The sequence below is a fragment of the Petaurus breviceps genome, unplaced genomic scaffold, assembly GCF_028583685.1.
Source record: "Petaurus breviceps papuanus isolate PSGF00001 unplaced genomic scaffold, PetGlider_PUasm1.0 90205, whole genome shotgun sequence".
In the NCBI taxonomy this organism is placed as follows: domain Eukaryota; kingdom Metazoa; phylum Chordata; class Mammalia; order Diprotodontia; family Petauridae; genus Petaurus; species Petaurus breviceps.
In genome coordinates this window covers 1,114,710-1,133,907 of record NW_027187196.1, presented here as the reverse complement: position 1 = coordinate 1,133,907, position 19,198 = coordinate 1,114,710, and the positions used below count along the sequence as shown (strand labels likewise).

At 42.9% G+C, this 19,198-nt stretch overlaps 1 protein-coding gene and 1 long non-coding RNA gene across 3 annotated transcripts in view; one reads left to right on the top strand and one right to left on the bottom strand.

Moving 5' to 3' along the window:
• LOC138176827 (uncharacterized) overlaps window positions 1-19,198 on the top strand; it is a 231,994-nt gene that overhangs the window by 180,312 nt on the left and 32,484 nt on the right. The gene's annotated exons all lie outside the window — the stretch shown is intronic.
• DACH2 (dachshund family transcription factor 2) overlaps window positions 608-19,198 on the bottom strand; it is a 138,789-nt gene continuing 120,198 nt past the window's right edge. For both annotated transcript variants that reach the window (XM_069107741.1, XM_069107742.1), the window contains 2 exons: window positions 18,533-18,598; window positions 608-1,434 (listed from right to left, as the gene is read on the bottom strand). In XM_069107741.1, coding sequence (XP_068963842.1) covers window positions 1,397-1,434; window positions 18,533-18,598 — 104 coding nt within the window. In that variant the 3' untranslated portion in view covers window positions 608-1,396. The remainder of the gene's footprint in view (window positions 1,435-18,532; window positions 18,599-19,198) is intronic.

Below are 19,198 nucleotides of genomic sequence, written 5' to 3'. Positions count from 1 at the left end.
GCATCTGGGTGGGTGGTATAGTAGTTAGAGTTGAAAGACCCCCTACTTACATCTCTCCTGACAGTCACTGGCCAGGTGAGCCTGGTAAATAAATCACTTTATCTCTAGGAGCTCTGTAAGACATAGCTAGTAAGTTTAAAGCAGGTTGTGACCTATGCAAGACTGACATATGGACACATTTAGGAGGGTGTTGAAGCTAGCTCAAACTGGCTCATAAAAGCTGATTTTTAAACTTTCTTTGTGAATCTTTACACCTTGGAAATTGGCAAAGGGTACAAATCTAGGCTTGATTTATTGTTTTGTTGATTGTTAGACTTAAAGTGATGGATAAAATGTTAATAATATAGCTTAATCTCAAAAGTATGTTGTATATGCATTTGTTTTATTTTAGGTTTTTTTTGAGAGCTAGTTGTTAAATATTTACCAGCACATCCCGACATGTACATATATGTGTTTATGGTGTCTCCCATGTCAGAATGTAAGCCCTTTGAGGGCAAGGACTGTTTTATTTGGGTCTTTGTGCTCCCATAATATAGTACTCATGGGCCGTTGTCGAACAATTGGAATAACTGACACTCGGATTCCAAAGTCAATGAAAGATTTTTTTTTAATACTGCATTTGAAGCGAGAACATCTTAACAAAGAAGGGGTACTTTAACTTAATATGGTACAACAGAGAAACCATACATAAAAGTTTCTAGGATCTAACACTCTACTGCATATTCATGTTTTCACTGGAAAAGACCAAAAGCCAAGCTGAACTGAGCATATAAAGCATCAATTATAACCATAGAACTTCAGCTGGTTAGGGTTAAGCTCACACATTATTTGTATCATTCATCAAATTGAAAGGACATTTTGATGCCTTGTTTTTTAAAGTACACACATTTCTCGGCAAAATGTAGTATATATGGAATATCTGCTTCAGTAAACAAAGCTGAATTTATAAACACAGTTGAAACAGCTCAAGGGTGAAGAGTTTTGGCGCTAAACTGGACTTAGGATTTGCACATAGGTAAAGCCAGCGGGGACCATGAGGGCCGATTAATAGGGTTGTGCCACTGCTAGACAGGAAGAGCTACCTCCTTAAGGGGGGCAAATAAAAGGTTAGTTCTCTTGGAAGGAGTAAATCTCATATGTACTTAAAAAGACTAAAACTTCTAGAGGAGGGGGGTCTACAAATGATCAATTGCAACAGGCTTGGTTTGGCGTGAGCGGCTTACAAAAGCTTTCGATGTTGCAGTATTCAATGCAGCCAACGTCTTCAAGTTTCATGCTACAATTTCTGTTCTTCACATAGCACTGAAGGCATCAAAGGTAACAACTTAAGGAACTAGATAGCTTCAGATAATGGATGGCATGTGTATGGATATATTCTTTTTAATAGAAATTTCCTTCAGTACATGACGGGAGGCTTCATGTACACCTGGCTCTCTGAAAGAGGAAAAACAGCATGGAAAAAGGAGTTATGCAATTTGCAAAGGAAGTCACCATATCTTAGAGGGAATGTTCCATAATAGGGCAAAGTTACAGTTCACCCCCATTTTTTCCAATGATGTAATCCGGGGTTCACTGAAGTTGAACTCTGAGGCTATGTCAATATTCAAGGAGGAAGAAACATTTGAAATACTGATCAGGTGTCCACTGGTTAACCTGGGCATAGGCAGAGGCATTTTCAGTGAGGTGGTATAGTGAAAAGAGCACTAGACCTGCGGGTCAGGAAGAACTGAATTCAAATCCAACCTCAGACACTTACTAGCTGTGGGACCCTGGGCAAGTCACTTTACCTCTACTTCAGTTTTTCAACTGTTTAATAATAGCACCTGCTTTGCAAAATTGTTGTAAGGATCTAATGAGATAATCTTTGTAAGGTACTTAGCACCGTACCCAGCACTTTAGTAGGTGCTTAATCCAATAAACTTGTTACTTTCCCCTTTATCACCCTGTCCATCATGTCATCTCCCCCATCTCCTAAAAGTTATGAGTCAGCCAATTCTCCTAATATCCTCCAACACTTTGCCTTCTGAAGGCCTTTTAAAAACACCACATTATTTTATTTTAAAAGAGAGATACTTAGTCCCCCATTTCTTTGATGAACACTTTTCTTAAGGACATAGAACAAGAGAGTCTCAATAGTTAATGTTTAGGCATGGAAAAAATGAGTCAAACCTGTCCTTGGACCTCTTAAGTCTTTAGCCCCAATCCTTTGCAAAAGGGAGGAACTGGTGTTTCATACTGATTCCCTTACATAATTGAGAGGCTTTAAAATTATTTGATGATTTAGGATTTTAGTCTGTTAAGCCCTCATTCCTTAAGTAAATTCCGTGGATTTAACGAAAAGAGGTTTTACATTGCAGGGCTACTGGGGAAAAGGTTAGGGTTAGTGACCCTCAACTCCTACCCCCTTCCAGACCCTCCACCCCTAAGCTATGATTGACACCAACCAGTTACTATCTCAAGTAGGCACGTGGACTTCACATGAGGTTTAAGGCACATGATTTTTTATGTACTTCCCATGGTGGCTTGCAGTCTTGGGGTTCAGTTTCTTAGAATGTGTCCTTGATGGAGCTAAGTTAGTTTTGCTCTGTTCCAAAGACATGTTTTGCATGTGTGTACTAGCCAGTTGTCTAATAAAGGGCCTTTGGTTTCAAGGGGCACCAAATGACTAGATGTGTCTAAATATATAGAAATCCATCATCACCTTCAGAAAAAGTACCCAAGGACATGTCTGATAGATGGGAGTCAGCACTGTGCTCTACATGGGCCAAAGCCTAATGCATACCTGTGTGTCAATTTTGCCAGTCTTACTAGCTTTGAGCAGAGCTTACCCTTGGGAAGAGGACAAAGGATACCCTTCCCTTTGTGTAAATAATCCCATAATGGTGACTCTGTGTCTTCACTGGGCAAACTATTACTGTTAGGATTATAGATTTAGAGCTGAAAGAGGCACTGGAGGTCAGCTGGTCTAAGCCCCCCCTCGCCCTTTAGACATGCTGAAACTGGGGACTTAAAAGGTGGCACAAGGACAGGGATCCGAACTGAGGTCTGCTGGCTCCACAGCCAATATTCCTCCCACTGTGCCACCTTGTTTCCCTGGGTCTTTTCCTAAAGCCAGAGAAGAGAATCCTGGATACTTCAAAAGAAACAAAACACTTTGTACCACGATTAGGGAAAAGGAGGTGTTCTGAGTGAACCTATTAGCCTGGACATTGAGCTGAATATTACAAGATTAAATTAAATATGGATAAATAAATGTAAATTCTTACACTTGGATTGGAAAATCAGTTTTACAAGTACAATGTGGGGGAGACCTAGTGATATTGCAGCACACCTGAAACAGACTTGGGGACTTCAGAAGATCATCAGCTCAGTGTGAATCAGTAGTTTGATACAGTAACCCCCAAAAGTAATACTATCTTGGGCTACCTTAAGAGAGCCTCAATTTTCCAAAATAAGGTGCTGATAGTTCCTCTGTGCTCTGGCCACATCACATCACATCACACTAGGATGTTCATATTCAGGAAGGATATGAGTAAGTTGAAGAGGAACTGGGTCAACGAGTCTAGGTCATGTGAAGATGACCAGTTGAAGGAACTAGGCATGTTTAGGCTGGTGAAGATTGGACTGGGGATGGGCTGGGCTTGGGGAGGGGGAACACTGGGAAGTGAGTATGTACTCAAGTACTGGGAGGACTGTTATGTAGAGAAGGCATTTGCCCTAAAGGGTAGAACTAGGAAAGGGGAGGAGGTGCAAAGAAAAAATAATGGAGGCTCCATGTCAGGAAAAAAAATCTGTAATACTAGAGCCACCCTGCCCCTACCTCCATGGAACGGCTCCCTTGATTCCTTTTTATGCACTGGCAGGTGCTCATTTATTAGTTAAACTGTAAGGGGAACTCCTTTTGGCATGGGGTCAACTGGATGGCTACTGAGTTCTCTCCCAGTGAAGAATGCTACTGGCTCCGTGGTTGTATGTAAAGTCAAGCGAAATTATTGGAAACTTGTCCATCTCCCTCTCACTCTATCTCCCCTCTCCCCCACTGCGATCTGGAGAAGGAAGAGCAACTTGTATTTTTCCAAAACATGGAAAACAGGGCCCACGTTTTTTGAACTGTACCCAGTAGAGTTGCACCTTGGGAATTTGTTTCATGGGCTCATTAGACTCTAGTATGAGCCCTTGCTTCTGGTCATGCCCCCATGGCCTAAATTTCAAGGATCTACTCTTCAGGGGTCGTTGTGGCAGACAGGAATTTCCCAGTTCTGTAATTGGTCTCATGTAGTAAAGGTCCAGGTATCCAGCACCCTGTACCCAATCAACACAAGCCCCAGAGCATCGGCAGAAGAACTTCCAAAAGGAGAATATTACGTGACATCCTAATGGGGACCTACTTGTACACCCTGCTTTGCCCTTTAGAAAGTGGACATTTCTGAAAAGGTCCCAAGCCCATTCTACTATTCCATATTTGAAGAGACCAATAGTTCACTCACACTCTTCCTAAATGGCGCCTATTTTTGAAATAGGCTATTCAGGAATGCAAGTTCCTTGAGGCATCTCCTGTATCTAGCACAGTGCCTGGCACATGGGTGCTTGAAAAATGTGCTATGGATTGAACCCAATGGAGAACAACTGTTCAGCAGACAGGAAGATGGTGCAAATGTGTATCCACTGTTCTGGGCCAAGTATAATGGACTATGAATTCATCATGTGGAGGATGGTAGCAAGATGTGATTAGTGTGACAGATCTCCCATTCCTGCTTTACATATGCCGATACTGACTCCTCGGAAGGCCACAACCCATATTGACCTGCTGACTGACACTGATCCTTGGAACAATCTCCAAGTTTGCCACGTTTCAATTTCAAAATGCATCTCAGCTCTAATATGAGTGATTTATCATTTAGTAGTAGCTGTCAAAGTAAACTCCTAGATAAAACAAAAACATCTGGAACCATAAACAGAGGAGAGCAGTAGCTGAATTTTAATCCAAAGCCAGCATGCTCACTTCATTAGGAACAGGAAACAGCTAATTAGGAATTGAATGTTTCATGTTTTTCGGAGGGTCTGTACTTGAGCTCCAAGCAGAGATGATCTAATATGCATTTTGGATGTAAACAAGAAAGAAGATCAGGGAGAACCTGGAATGACAGGTGCTGGGGCACGGGGACCTGTGAGCAGGAGCTGCTTGGGGACCTCTGAAGGCCTGATTTGGGGCATTAGGATTTGGAAGGTGTAGCTTTTTTGATGGCAAATGGGGGGTTTACTTGAAAAAAGGTGACTGTGTTTTGGTTTGGCTTATTTTTCTTTCAGAAAGAACTTGCCCTGTTCCTCCATTAGCATGGTACTGACCCCTGGCCCCACTGGTTATAGTATGGGGAGGCAATCAGTGTGCCCCTCTGTGTTCCCTTTAAAGGTTCCAAATGAAGTAGCCCCAAGTGATAGGAACCTAAGACTTGCCTTCAGTAAGCATCCCCCCAGTGCTGGGCAGATAAGCCCAAGAACCCCCAAAAGGCCAGGAGGAGATACAGTGGGAAAGAAGTAGGGTCATAAGAAAAGGCCTAAAAAATATGTGAATCCTGGGACAAGCCCTCCTTTCAATCACAGGGTCATAGCTTCAGGGCTGAAAGGGACTTAGGAGGCCATCCAGTCGAAGCCCATCATTTAAGATGAGGAGATGGAGGCCCAGACGGGGAGAGGCTTGTTCAAGGTCACCCAGGTGCTCTGACTGCAAATCTTCTGTCCCACCCTGTTCCCTGCACCATCTCTGGAGAGAGCCTGTTGTACAAATGCCACCTCTGCCCTAGAGGGCTGGTTTGTTTTTATTAGCAAATAAGCATGTTAATTAAACAGCTCTATCCAAGATACATAGAGATGGGAGATGGAAATGCATTTGTTAGGGCAAGAATTCATCCTGAGCTAGTGCCTAGGACACAAGCCCTTCAGAGATCTCCCCTGAGCAGTGAAACCACCTCCTAGCAAAGCTCTGGCTCAAACAGCAGGTTTCTGAAGCTAAACTAAAGCAAATTAAATTTTCCAAAAAAAGCTAACATTTTCTCTACAAAGTCTTCCATGCTTACATCTTTGTACAGAAAGCAAGGTATTGTGGCTTGCACTCAGGAAGACTTGAGACTTGACTTTAAATTTTGTATCTCTGTCACTTCTAGGCTGTGTGACCTCTGGCAAGTCACTGAACCTCTCTGGATCTCAGTTTCCCCACAATAAAATAGGAATTATGATAGCACTTCCTTCACGGTGATTTTGAGATCAAAGAATGTATGGAAATGCTTTGCGTTCCTTACAGCACTATGTGATTGTGAGCTACTGTTTCAATCCTCATTCATTATTTTCATTATATATAATATTATATAGACACATGTAAGATATATATATATATATATAAACACATATACATAAATAGATATACATACATCTAGGGTATTCCTTCCATTACATTTCATGAAGAGGCCATAAAAGTAGACTGATTTTCTTGGGAGATACCAGTTAACACATATTTTCATTCACTTCCTGAATGGAACCTTATTCTTTCTATTTCCTACCCTTCTCCACTATGCCATCATTCTGAACTTGCTTGATTTCAGTGATAACATCTAGAGTAGAGATGGTGCCCCACACCCCACACCTCCCTAAATGCATCTAGCATGTCAACTATTTGTAATCTGAGAAGCCAAAAGCCTCAACGAGATCAGAAATTCAATCCAGTGGCAGAAAGCCCAGGGTGTTTGATTGGAATTAATGTAGTGCTTTAAAAGAGGGATGATCACTTGGAGGGAGGGAGGGAGGGAGGGAGGGAGAGAGAGAGAGAGAGAGAGAGAGAGAGCAAGCAAGCATGGGCTGCCACAGAAGTCTAATTATCAAACCTGAGCTTATCCTTTGTATAAGACAGTGGACTCTTCTCACACATTGGAACCAGTGGCATTATGGACTGAATAATTCATTTCTGGGAGTCAGGCCCTTTAGTTGGGCCAGTAAGTCTTTGAAAGACACAGCTAGAAACTCAGTACTGTATAGCACAAGACTTCCTATGTCAGCCTGTGGCCAGCACAAAGAAGAAAGTGAATGGTGGCTCCAAGCCATGAAGTGATTTGATCTTCACAATCTTCTCCCCCTTGACCTCCCTGTGTCCTGGCTCTGACCCAATCCTTTCATTGAGTCTGGTTCCTCCAATCTCACCAGCATCTCATGAACATCACTTTACTCCACTCGCAAAGTTTCCACCCTGGTTCAGGACTTCCATTTCTCCTCTCTCTAATCCATCCTCTATAGAGCCACTAAATCGATATTCCTTAAACCATAGGTCTGTCTAGATAACTCCTTTGTTCTTTTATATCAGGCTAAAGAGTTTGTATTTTATCCCAAAAGCCCTCCATAGTCTGTCTCCCACCTACTTTTCCAGTTATATATTTTATGTTATCTCCTTCACACACTGAGGCCTTTTTAGCAAGCTAGCCTGATAACTGTGATGATATGTGATCTTCCCATGTCTCACGTCTGGGCCTTTGTGAAAATCACATTCTTTTCACTTTCCTGCCCTTCTTGAAATTACTTTGTACACAAGTGTCTTTCCGTGCCTGTGTATGTGCTATATCCTTCCTCACCATGACTCAAGGACAAAGACTGTCGAATTTTTGTCCCTAATGCCTAACTTAGTTTGCTACATCGAACTGAGGATATCCTAGTGAACAATAAATGAGGCTAGTAAGCCTGTATCTACTATTTTCTTCCCCTGTAGGGCCCCCACCCCTGCCATTGCCAATGTACCCACTTTCTTCCAGTGGTATTGCTCTCTTGACAAAGATCTGGACGCCCTAGCGTCAATGAAAGATCCAAGCATGGTTGAACACAGAAGTTTCAAACTCCTAGTAATAACACACATGCTCAATTGTATGTCATGGCTCTGGTGTGTTCATGTTCAGAGTGCTTTGCTTACCACACCCCCGTGAGGAATGTGCTTCAAAGTATTAATCTCATTCTGCTTATGAGGAATTTGAGGCTCTGAGATGATCACAGGACTTAGAGTAAATAGGGACCTTAAAAATCATCACATTCAACCCTGTTATTTTCTAGATGATGAAACTGAGGCTTCAGGAACAGGAGTCTGGAGTAGTCCTTCCCCTACAATGCACTGCCCATCTCTAGAAAGTTGTGCAAAGCTTGGCCTCTCTAAAGCCATTAGAACTGCGGTTTCAAGCAAGGATAACAAACCGTGCACATTTCCTTTCACCTACTGACACAATCTGGGCAAGCAATACCTTCTGTAGTATAATAAGGGAGAGTTCCATGTTTGGAGGAGTCTTTAGGCTCCAAATAATTCTGTCATTAGATAGGTAAGGGCCCTCCTGTGGCATCCTGCCCATGCCAAGGAGTACCCAGACTTTCAGCACCAGGGCTCTGGCTATACGGAGAACAAGTAAGAGCCAACCACGTTTCCAAAGAGCAAAGACTACTCAGTATCGATTCAGTGCATTTAGTTAGGAGCTAGGCCCTCATTCAAATGAATTCTTTTATTAAGGTTATTCTTTAATCAAATATTCATTTATGTATGTTTCATTCTATTAAAAAGGAAATGAGACAGAGGTGAGCCCAACTGTAGATTTACAGTAATTTCAAGCATAATCTCATTCTCTAGGGGCAAAATTGACAATAGAAAAATAGCATAAACGATATGATAGCCTAACACTAAAATATGCTTACGAGCCCCTAGTGCATGTTCTTCTACTTTACAACCTCCAGTGAAATGCATGACTGGCTTAATAAGCAAGCTGCTCAAAAAGGGGGCTCCCCCTCCAGTGGAAAGGATGAGGAACCGCTCAAGCTTTTCAGGGTGCTGGGTCCTTTGGGAATCGTTGCCCCTTCTCCTCAGGACAGCACTTCCTTCCCCCGCACAGGTAGCGACTGCAAGCTAGGTCATGCTCTTTGTCAAGAAGACAGGCCGTCATTTAATATAAAACCTTGATAGGAATTTTCCCACAGCTGTACTGGCTTATCCTTCTAGATTTGGCCCTGACAGTTGTGAGGCTTACTAATGGCCCTGTTGCTGGTTCACTGTGGGCTTGGAGGCTTTTTTTTCCAAAGGGGAAGGGAGTAAACATTTATATAGCACCCCCTGTGTGCCAGGCACTGTGGTAAGGAAACACTTTCCGAGTATCATCTCATTAGACCCAACCTAAAGAGGTAGGTGTTATTATGATCCGATCCCCATTTTACAGTTAAGGGAACCAAGGCAAAGAGAGGTGAATAACTTGCCCAGGATTATGCAGCTGATAACTATATCTTGTAAAAGAGTGATAGCTTCCACATTAAGAAAAGCACTTTTTGTTTACAAAGTCCTTTTGGCAACATTACCTTGTTTGGTCCTTACAGTGGCCCTATGAGGCAGCAGGACGTGACAGAGGGAGCCCTCATGCCAGACTACTCTGGCTGAGCTACTTCACTTATCTACTTCTTGACGTTGTTGTTAAGATCATTTGGAATATCTGAGAAAGCACTCAGAAAACCTTCAATACCATATATACATGTGTGTGTGTGTGGAGGGGGTTACATGTGGGCACATTATCACCTTTTATTGAGAAGGAAACCGAAGCTCATAGCAGTTAAATGACTTGGACATAGTCATATGGCTAGTAAGCAAGAGTCAGGATTCGAATCCAGCTCTCCAGATTCCACTCTAACTCATTGTCTCAACTTCTATTTTATCAAAGTAAAAACTTAAGATAATTGGACTTTAAAAATTATTGTAAACAAACGCCAGTTCAGCTAGCTGTCTCACAGCAAAAATATTTAACCCTCCCCAAGGATTTGTCTGCTGTCTGTTTTTCCAGTTTGCCACAAGAAAAAGAAATAAAAAGGCAACCCCCCCATAGTTTTGACATTTAAAAAATAATTTCATTTCAGTTTCTACTTTAAGGAGTAGAAAAAGATGAAAAGCAATTGTGCAGCTCAGAATGGTGTCATACACAATCCTGGCCCAAAAGGGAAAGTGAGCTGAGGAAGTCTCACTGCTCCAAGGTGGTGACTGGAGTGGGAAGACGTGTGAGAGATGATGGATGATGAGGTTCAGAGTAGAAACCAACACACTGTCTTGCTTCACATCTTTGCTTTTGACCTCATAGGGAGATATATGATGTCCTGGCAAATGCATGACTTTTCCAAAGTGTGCCTGTGTGACTCAATTGTTCGTCTGTATGCATGGCAGCGTAAGCTTAGGGGTAGGTGGGCAGGGAGTGAGGGAAGAACCATTAAAACCCTGGTATTTTTCCCCTTCAAAATCCAAGGGAATCAGTGGGTGAATAAAAAGCATAAAAGTGAAGCTTAATTGTTAAAAGGGTTAAATGTTCACTTGCACAGTACTTTAAAGGGAAAAAAAGTCACCCTTTCTCACAGAAGGAATTCATTTGCTACCTTTGCATGGAATCCCTTGTTTGTTAAGAAGGGGCTGCTTATAAATGCTAAGATCAATGCCAACACTGATTGTTTTTTTGGTTTTTGTTTCCTTCTTTTTAAAGAAAATCAGGGCAATCAAATGGGTATTATGGGAGGACTGTATAGTCAGGGAAAAGATGTAGGTATATAATCATCCTATGACTTGCAAGCTAATAGAAAAGCTGAATGCAGAAAATGCTGCCCCCAAACAAAGATTCCCTGCTCCCCCCACCTCCCCATTCAAACAAGTGAGACTTTGCTAGAAACATTTTTCAAGTTATTAGCATGATGATCCCTACGCTGTGCTTTGGTGACTCTCTGGAAGCTCTTAAATGGTGTCCACTGGGGACCAACAGGAATAATGGGGAACCAAGGACACTCTCACTATAAAGGAGACTATCAGTGTCAACATTCAGTCCAATTCAGTAAACACATATCAAGCATACTGTGGCGCCCGGAGGATACAAAAGCCAAACAAAATGGGCTCTACCCTGAAGGCTCCTATATTCTGCTTGAGGGACACAACAGATATTGAAGATGTACATTTAATTAGAAGGTTTGTGTTCGAGATGGGGAGAGATTCTCTGATGTGTGCATTTTCCCTGCATTTTTCTGAGGGCAATCAGACAGCATCACCCATAAAAGAACAAATATTTATTAAGTCCATACTGTGCTCCAGCTAAATGCTATAGAAATAGTACATCATCTGATAACATACAGGTGGGCCCAACTCCAAGGAAGTTTGGAGAGACATATTTATTTCAATGTCAGGTGTAGGGTTCTTTCACTCCTCAAGATCTGGCAGGACCTGCCACTCACTTCCTTGCCTACAGTACATCGTCCAGTAAACTGCAAATGGATACAAACATTCATCTAAATCTGCGTCACTCTGATAATCACAACATAGTATTTTCTACACGCAATAAGCTATTTGAAAATGGTGAATTCGAGGCTTTTTTGTTTACAATGTTGTCAATAGATATCATAGATGTCAATGTAGGAAACTGTAATCCAGAAAGGTTAAGTGACCTGGATTGACCAAGAACGTCTGCTAGAAGAGAACTGATATGGAGGAAGCAGATGGTTCACGCACAAACATTGTTTGAGTGCCCCCTACTTTCCAGGTGCCGAGGATGCAGAGAGAAAAGCTGAAATGGTCCCTGGCCTCTGACTGATCATGGTTATCTGTAACAAAACCTTCCAGTTCTATACTGGGAGGAGCTGGGATTCCATCAGTCTGGCTACCCCTTCATCAGAATAGATTGTAACCACTGTATACCCCATGAACTGTTGGGCTCCCCAAAAATCATCACTTGAGGCGTAACCCTCAGGTGATAAGTCCATCCAAGCTGAAGCAGGCCAAGCCTTAGAGGTTAGATATCTGCTCCATCACTGGTCCTGTACTCAGACATGTTGGCAGAACTTGCCAGGGTTTTATCTCTGCTAACAGAGTATTTGAAAGCCCAGGGTTGCCCCTAAGCCAGGATAAAGCAGCAGAGGATGTCAATGAAAGGCCCTTTTAATTAAGTGGATTGTGATTGATTTGGTTTCTTTATCATAACACAAAGGTGTGGCTAAGAAACTAGACCTTTGGTCAGAGAAAAGCTTTTCTTTTGTGGCTGTTTTAAATTGGAAAGTAAGAGGCAAACAGCAAAAATAATTAGATGAGGTGGAAAAGAGTCCATTTCCATTTAGGCCAAACAGCCCTACTTAGGCTGTAGTGAAAAGACCTGTTCAATAATGGATCTGTGCTGTGGGTTCAACCAATCTGATGCAAAGAGCCAGCCATACCTGGCAAGTCTGAAAGGCTAATGATGGGATGTATCTAGAGGCAGAAAGTTGAGTTCTTGCATCATTATCACCATTAGTGGGGCAGCCTTCCAATCATTACAGTTGTTCAGCTATAATGGGCCCTGTGACAACCAGGCCTCGTAGGAGCAAGTTAGGAACCCTGATCACCTCCTAGAACCACCATGGTTACCACTTTCTAATGGGTGTTTGTCAGCCTAGACATAATGAAACAGCCAAGGCAGTGGTTACCAAGTGAGGCAAACCTCTTACAGCATGAAGAAAAGAAACCAATTTTGGAGGGTAAGGCAGAAAATACACAACATATCTAATGAATTACTGGCTTGGTGAATGAGCTGGGTAGGGCTTATCTGCTATCCCTCTGTTCTTGCTGCCTGGCTCTAGGTGCAGTGGAGTACTCACAGCTGGAAGTGGGAAAGTCAGTGGCTCATGCAGCCCTGCTGTTTTCCCATAGACATCATTAAGGCTAAGGGAGGAAGCTACTGGTGGCAAGCAAGAGCTTTTAAGATAAGGCTGTGTCAAAGCTAGAGTGGGAACAATGTGAGCCGTCTTTCCTTCCCTTCAAAGGCCCAACTGCCTTTTGCCCTCCATGTGCCTTCTCTGCACTTTCCTCCTTCCTGCCCCCTTCCCTACCACTGACATTTGGTTTCATCACTCTTATCTGAAAAATTGTGGCAACCATTCTTGGTGCAACACTTTGAGCCCTGCTTCATTTTCTTCTCATAGGTAGCCAGAGCTTCCCTCATTGTATAATTTGGGGCCATACCTTCTTTTTTTTATTTTTTGGAGGGCAGTTGGGGTTAAGTGACTTGCCCAAGGTCACACGGCTAGTTAAATGTTAAGTGTCTGAGGCCAGATTTGAACCCAGGTCCTCCTGACTCCAGAGCTGGCGCTCTATTCACTGTGCCACCTAGCCGCCCCCTAGGGGGCCACACCTTTTACATGAGGTCTTAACTGCTGATTCCTTCCCCAGTTACTAGCAATAGTTCCCTCTTAAAATGCCATGGGTTGGTGATTAACAGGGACAATGTAAGTTAAGGATTTTTAACCATAAGGCAACATGAAAAGGAATTCCTTTATTTTTTACTTCATGCCCCTCATCTCTGCTTGTCTCAAAGGCTATATATAATGTGTGTTTTAAGCGTCGCTGGCTTCGCCAGTGAAACTGCAGATGGCACATTAAATCAGTAACAGTGCATGCTGTAGGATCTCGGTAGAATGGAAACTCCTTCAGGGCAAGAACTGTTTACTTTTTCTCTATCCCAGCCCAATGGAACAAGCATTAGCACAACACACAATACCTTGTACACGGTAGGCGCTTAGCAAATGTAAGTTCAATTGACTTGAGTTTGGGGCAAAGGCCGTATAGAAATGTAACACCTGAATGATCAGAGAAGCCTAGGTAGAGTCCCCAAGTATTAATCAGATTTCAACAGCATTGGAGAGAAAGAGACACATGACATTTGAGAGCAGAACAGAAGCACTGCCAATTCTAACCCTTCTTCCCCTGCGTCCTCCCAGAGAGCAACCGCAACTCAATCCATCCCATTTCTCTTCATTTCAAATGGCTGACTGGCAAGGAAAGGGTTCCATAGGTTCATCACTTAAATCAACTTGCCTCATCGTCCCTGGGCACAGAGCTGGGATATAATAACAAAAACAAAAACACCTCTTTAGGGTGCTGCCAGATGTACAGCTAAAACAACACAGGGCAACACAGGCTCCAGCGTGAAATCATTCTGCCCCTTTGCCAAACAGAGAAGCAGAGAAACAAAGAAGGCGTCCCTGCAACTGACACTGCTCATCCCAAAGCTGGCTGGGGCACCACGTCAGTGCCCTTGGATGTGGTGATATTCTCTCCCCTAAACCTTCTGTTTGATTTATCGGAGGACTGTGGACTGAAATTTTGGCCTGCCATCACTGGGCCTCTGGTTCCCCTCTTCCTGAGATCATACCTGTCTCTTCTAAGTTCCCTAAACATGCCTTGTCGACTGTACCGAGAGCCCCCAACAATGCAGTGTAGTAATACAAAAGTTAACTAAGGTATAAACATGCAAAAGGAGAAGTCTCCTTGCGATCATAAAATGATGTTATTTTCTGTTCAGCAGTTCATGTTACTGCTGTTCATGCTAATTAATTAAAGGAGCTGTTGCTATAATGTGCAAACAGGGAATCTGAGAAACTGAGAGGGCTTTTAGGTCTCTGAGTGAAGTTAAGTCAATCTGGGCGCGGGCAATCAAATGTAATGAAGTCACTTGTCAGTGCTAAGCTTGCAAAAACTGTGAAGTTTGACTAGGGAGTAAAAGGATTATAATTAGATTTCCAATAGGATAATAACTAAATGGCAGAAAGCAGTAAAGAGAAAATATGACTTTGTTAGCTAATGGTGCTGCTGTTCAGTTTTAGTTTTTCTCAGCACACCCCTAGTTGTACTAATTTAATTTGCTTTTATCAGCAGAAAGGCAACACACAAATGGTACTTGAATATCATTTGCAAAAATCATTGATCTGAAGGTGCACTTAATAACACCTGCTGTGTTTATTTTATGGGAAGTGGAGATTGGTTGATATGATGGTTGATACCCTGTCTTGCTGGCCCCCAATTGAGTTAAGGAAAACTCTGGATGGGTGAATGTTACTGTGTGTGCATCACTGCTCCCTCGCAGCACCCCCTCTCCCCAGCTAGAGTGGACGCAGTGTCCCACATGGTGGTAGAGTCATGGTTTGCAGTCCAAAGGGGTATCCAGGCTGGGGAGACCAGGCCATCCTTTTTAGAAAATCACTAGATGCATGCACCCACTACAAAATGAATGCCAAGTCTGAGACTGTTCAGCTAAAGGGTTTTCTTATTATGCATGTGCGATTCCACCAGTGATTAAAACCTTTTGGAAATGGGAACCTGTGGTATGACTTTCTTATTGCTAAAGGTGGCTAATGCAACCTTTACTCAGGTCTCCTTTAAACTATCTTGAGGAGATACTGGCAAGGGAAGTCATTGAATTTCAAAGGAAAGACACTGTGAATGCTAGGTTTTTGCCCAGCAAAGCGGTTGCCAATGAGCAACAGAAAGAAAGGTCTTGCTTAATGCTGGAGGAGCTTGTTGCTGTGAGCTGGCTGCATTTGGAAACTAGCATTGTATTAGCTGTACACAGATTAATATCCTAGCAAACAAAGCTACTATATTCAACTGATGAGAACCATGGCAGGATTGAGTGATTCAAAATGAAGAAAGCATTTTCACTGTCAAGTTTCAAAAGAAAATTGTCATGAAGGGCAAGGGCAAAGATAAAAAAGTGTGGATGTAACTACAAAGAAAAGAGCCCCAAAACAAGGGAGAAAAACTAGTGTGAAAAAAGACAAAAACAATGCTGCGGCCCTGTATTATCCTTTTTCTAAGCTTCTTGGATACCCACGAAAGTCCTGTGCCAACGCCAAGCACCTCCAATACAGGCGGCATTATCAGGGCTTTGTAGGCAATTATCCAGGCTGAGTGCTTGGCGGTATTGTATTGAAGATGAGCTCTGATAATATGTTCCCTCATTTGTTTCTCTGGATGAGAGAATGAGACCTTTTTGTTCCTAGAACAAGACCTCTTCAAAATGGAATTGTGAGTCTAGTGTCCTGTTAACAGTCCTCATTTACTCTGGTATTTCATAAACTGATGATGGGAGCTTTATTGTTTGTGGGGGCTGATGCTGTACCAGGAGAGAGGAAAAGACGTACTTTGTTCATTTTTTCCATCAGACTTATCAAGCATAGAATTTAATGTAATCTACAAGGACCACTTTCAGTAGGAGCCATTAATTTCATTCAGTTCCACTGTCGTTTGGATAACGTTGATACAGGACTAATCACACAGAGACAAAAATCTGATTCCTGATTTGGAAAAGGAAGTATCAAAAGGGAGGGAAAAGCTGCCTCAGGTTACCTTCTTAGTGAGGTTGATGTTGATTTCTCTTATTAATCAAAGACTATTAGAATTTACTAAAAAGCTATATGCTTGATGAGACAAAATTATCAGTGTGACCCTGGGCAAGTCACTGACCCTCTGAGACTCTTAAACACTATAAAGTTACAGGACAAGTGTTGGTCTGTATCATGGACCAGTGAGATCACACGTCCAGATCAAAACAAAAACAAACAACTAATCCTTCATTGAACATAGTTGATAGTTTTGCTGCTTAATTTTAGAACTTTCCTTTAAAAAATAATAATAAAGTGCCATAGTTACTGAGTGCAAAATGAGCAAATGGTAAGGAACTTTTTCCAGGTAACATATTACTTCTTGTAAGCTTAAGGCACTGTATCCCTTAGCTGTATGGCAATGAACTCAAGTGGGGTGGCTCAACTGGAACCATGCAGTGACTTACATTTCTATCAACTACCATGAGGTTCCTTGGTTGGCCTTTGAAGGCAAATCAACCCCAGTATCCCATCATGACTATTCCATCTGCTGTCACACACAGTTGCATCAGATGGGACCTAGAACTGTCGAGACGATTTTCCAGAATTTTTAAAAAATAAACCAGAGGAACTTTTAAGTCTTGCTTGAAACCTCAGCTCACAAAGACATAGTCTCAAAACCACAGAAAGGCAGCAGGAAGGGTCCAGTGACAACACGTAGTAGTTGGAGCTGCACCGCTGGGGCTGCCTGCTACCTGATCCAAAGATTCCTTAGCTCTGGGCCTGGAGTGGGGAAGACCCAAGTTCAAATCTAGCCTCTGACACTGGCTGTGTGACCTTGGGCCAAGTTGCTTAACCCTGCTTGTCTCAGTTTCCTCATCTGTAAAATGAGCTGGAGAAGGACATGGCAGACCACTCCAGTGGTCTTTTCGCCAAGAAAACCCCAAATAGAGTCACAGAGAGTTGGACACAAGAGAAGAACAGCAGCGTACACATCTATAAAGACGGCCTCCCAAGAAGTCAGATAGGCCTGTCGGGGGTCACTGCTACTGCCACGGGTGTGGCGGCACTCAGATGGGCCCCAGCTCTCCCCAGTCTTCTAACCCTGGCAGACTTGCACTGCTTTGTCTGACCTACACTGGGCAACTTCATGTGCAGCTTTCTTCAGGAAAGTAAGGCTATCTTTTTTCATTTGGGCAATGTCTTCCTTTTTCTTTAGGCTGATAGCTTCTTTTCACAATTGCCTGTGAAAATAGAGTGTGGATGCTGGGAATGAGAACAATGAACTGGAACTCTTTTCAGTGCTAGGAAGGATCTGTGCTTGCATTGGGACAGGTAACTCTTCCACACCTCAGGAGAGGGAGTCATAAATTGCTATGATTTTTTTTAAAAAAATTACCCCTTGGTGGTCTGTCTTCTAGAGCTAAGCTTAGCTATATTTCATTGGATGACAGCCATCCAGGCTATTGCCAGGCCTGCACTCAAACCTTTCCAGCTGCCAGTTTGGTCTCCTCTTTAAGAGGCCCGAATAATCTTTATGTCACAGAGACGAGGAAGTGGGAAATTCCCAGGGCTCAGCCTAGACTCTGACTTGAACCTTTTCGGTACCATCCTGTTCTGGGATGACTCCAAGGATACAATGTCATCTGTTACTTGCATTTGCGGGGCTTGTTAAATAGTGCTCTCAAAGCAACCAAAAGTCTTGGTTATTTCCTAGAAATTAGGACTCTTTGGTTGTGATACTTCCCCTACTTTGGTGACTTCTATTATCATGTGAAATTAGCTTTATGATTTAGGTGTTGATTTAGAGATAGTCATTTAGTATACTTGTTAAGATAGGAACTGGTGACAACCCATATGTCTCTGCCCTTAAAGACTCTACTGGAGAATGAACACGAAGGTAGACAGGAGACCAGAATATAAGACATAAACAAACAAAACTGCATCAGCGAGGATGCACTTCTTTACACGGAGCTCCCTCTATGTGGCTAGGCCTGTGGGAATTCTCCAAGGCTCAGTGAGGGAAGGCCTCCCAGCGTTGGCGGTCCCATCCGGCCCCACCTTTGAAATGACTCGGTACTGATTTGGGACATCATTATGCAGGGAACCTGAGCGCCTGGCATAACTCCTGGCAGATTTGGGCAGTGAAATAAATGAATTCACAGCTAGAAAGACAGGCAATATTTGCTCCCATTGTATACACGAAATAATTTCACACCTGCACAGCTATGGCATCATTTTTCTTAGCGTGACTTTGCTGTTAACAACAATAAGAAATGCATTTCACGAGTTCTATGAGCAGTGCGGCACCATAGCGGTCTGTGGCCCGTGGGCTCCTCTCCATTCAGTCATTCTTTGGGGCATTAAGATAAGCATACTCTACCTTGCATTGTTGCTGCGTTGTCAGGCTGAGTCCCATTTTCTATTTCTCTATCTGGCATTGCAGGATCTGAAAGATGGGACACCCGAGATTAATGCGGTCCTCTTTGGAAAAGGTCATGGTAGAGCAAGACACAACCCTGGAGGGTGGCCTGGCCTTTGAGAGTTTGGGTGTTTTTAGTGGGGAAAGAGGGCTGGGAGCTACAAATTCTAGATGGTTCCTAAAATGGACTTGGATTTCCAATTTTATTCAATTCTTTGCCACTTGCTTCAGTCCCTAGAGATTAGTCATGTGGCATTGGCCTGTCAATAAAAATCCCCTTTAAAACTATCTGGCGTCTTCCTTTGACAAGAAAATGAGGAGAAGATGCAGGAACCACATCTAGAGTCTGCTGTGCACCCAGCTTGCTCTAACAGGCCTTGGCACTGCTCCTGCGCCACAACAGGAAGGTGTCAGAAACCCAGGTTTGGTCCAGGTAGGCTTCAGCTACCCCCAGACAGTGCTATAGGGGCTAGAGGGTCTGGGGGTGATGGATGGGTGGAAAGGCTTCCAAAATGTGTCTCAGACTTGGGATTTTTTTTTTCATCTAAGGTAAGACAATGAGGGATTAGCTTTTGCAGTCCTTTCCAAGACAGGGAACTGCATATCTCTTGTGGCATAGGAGGACAT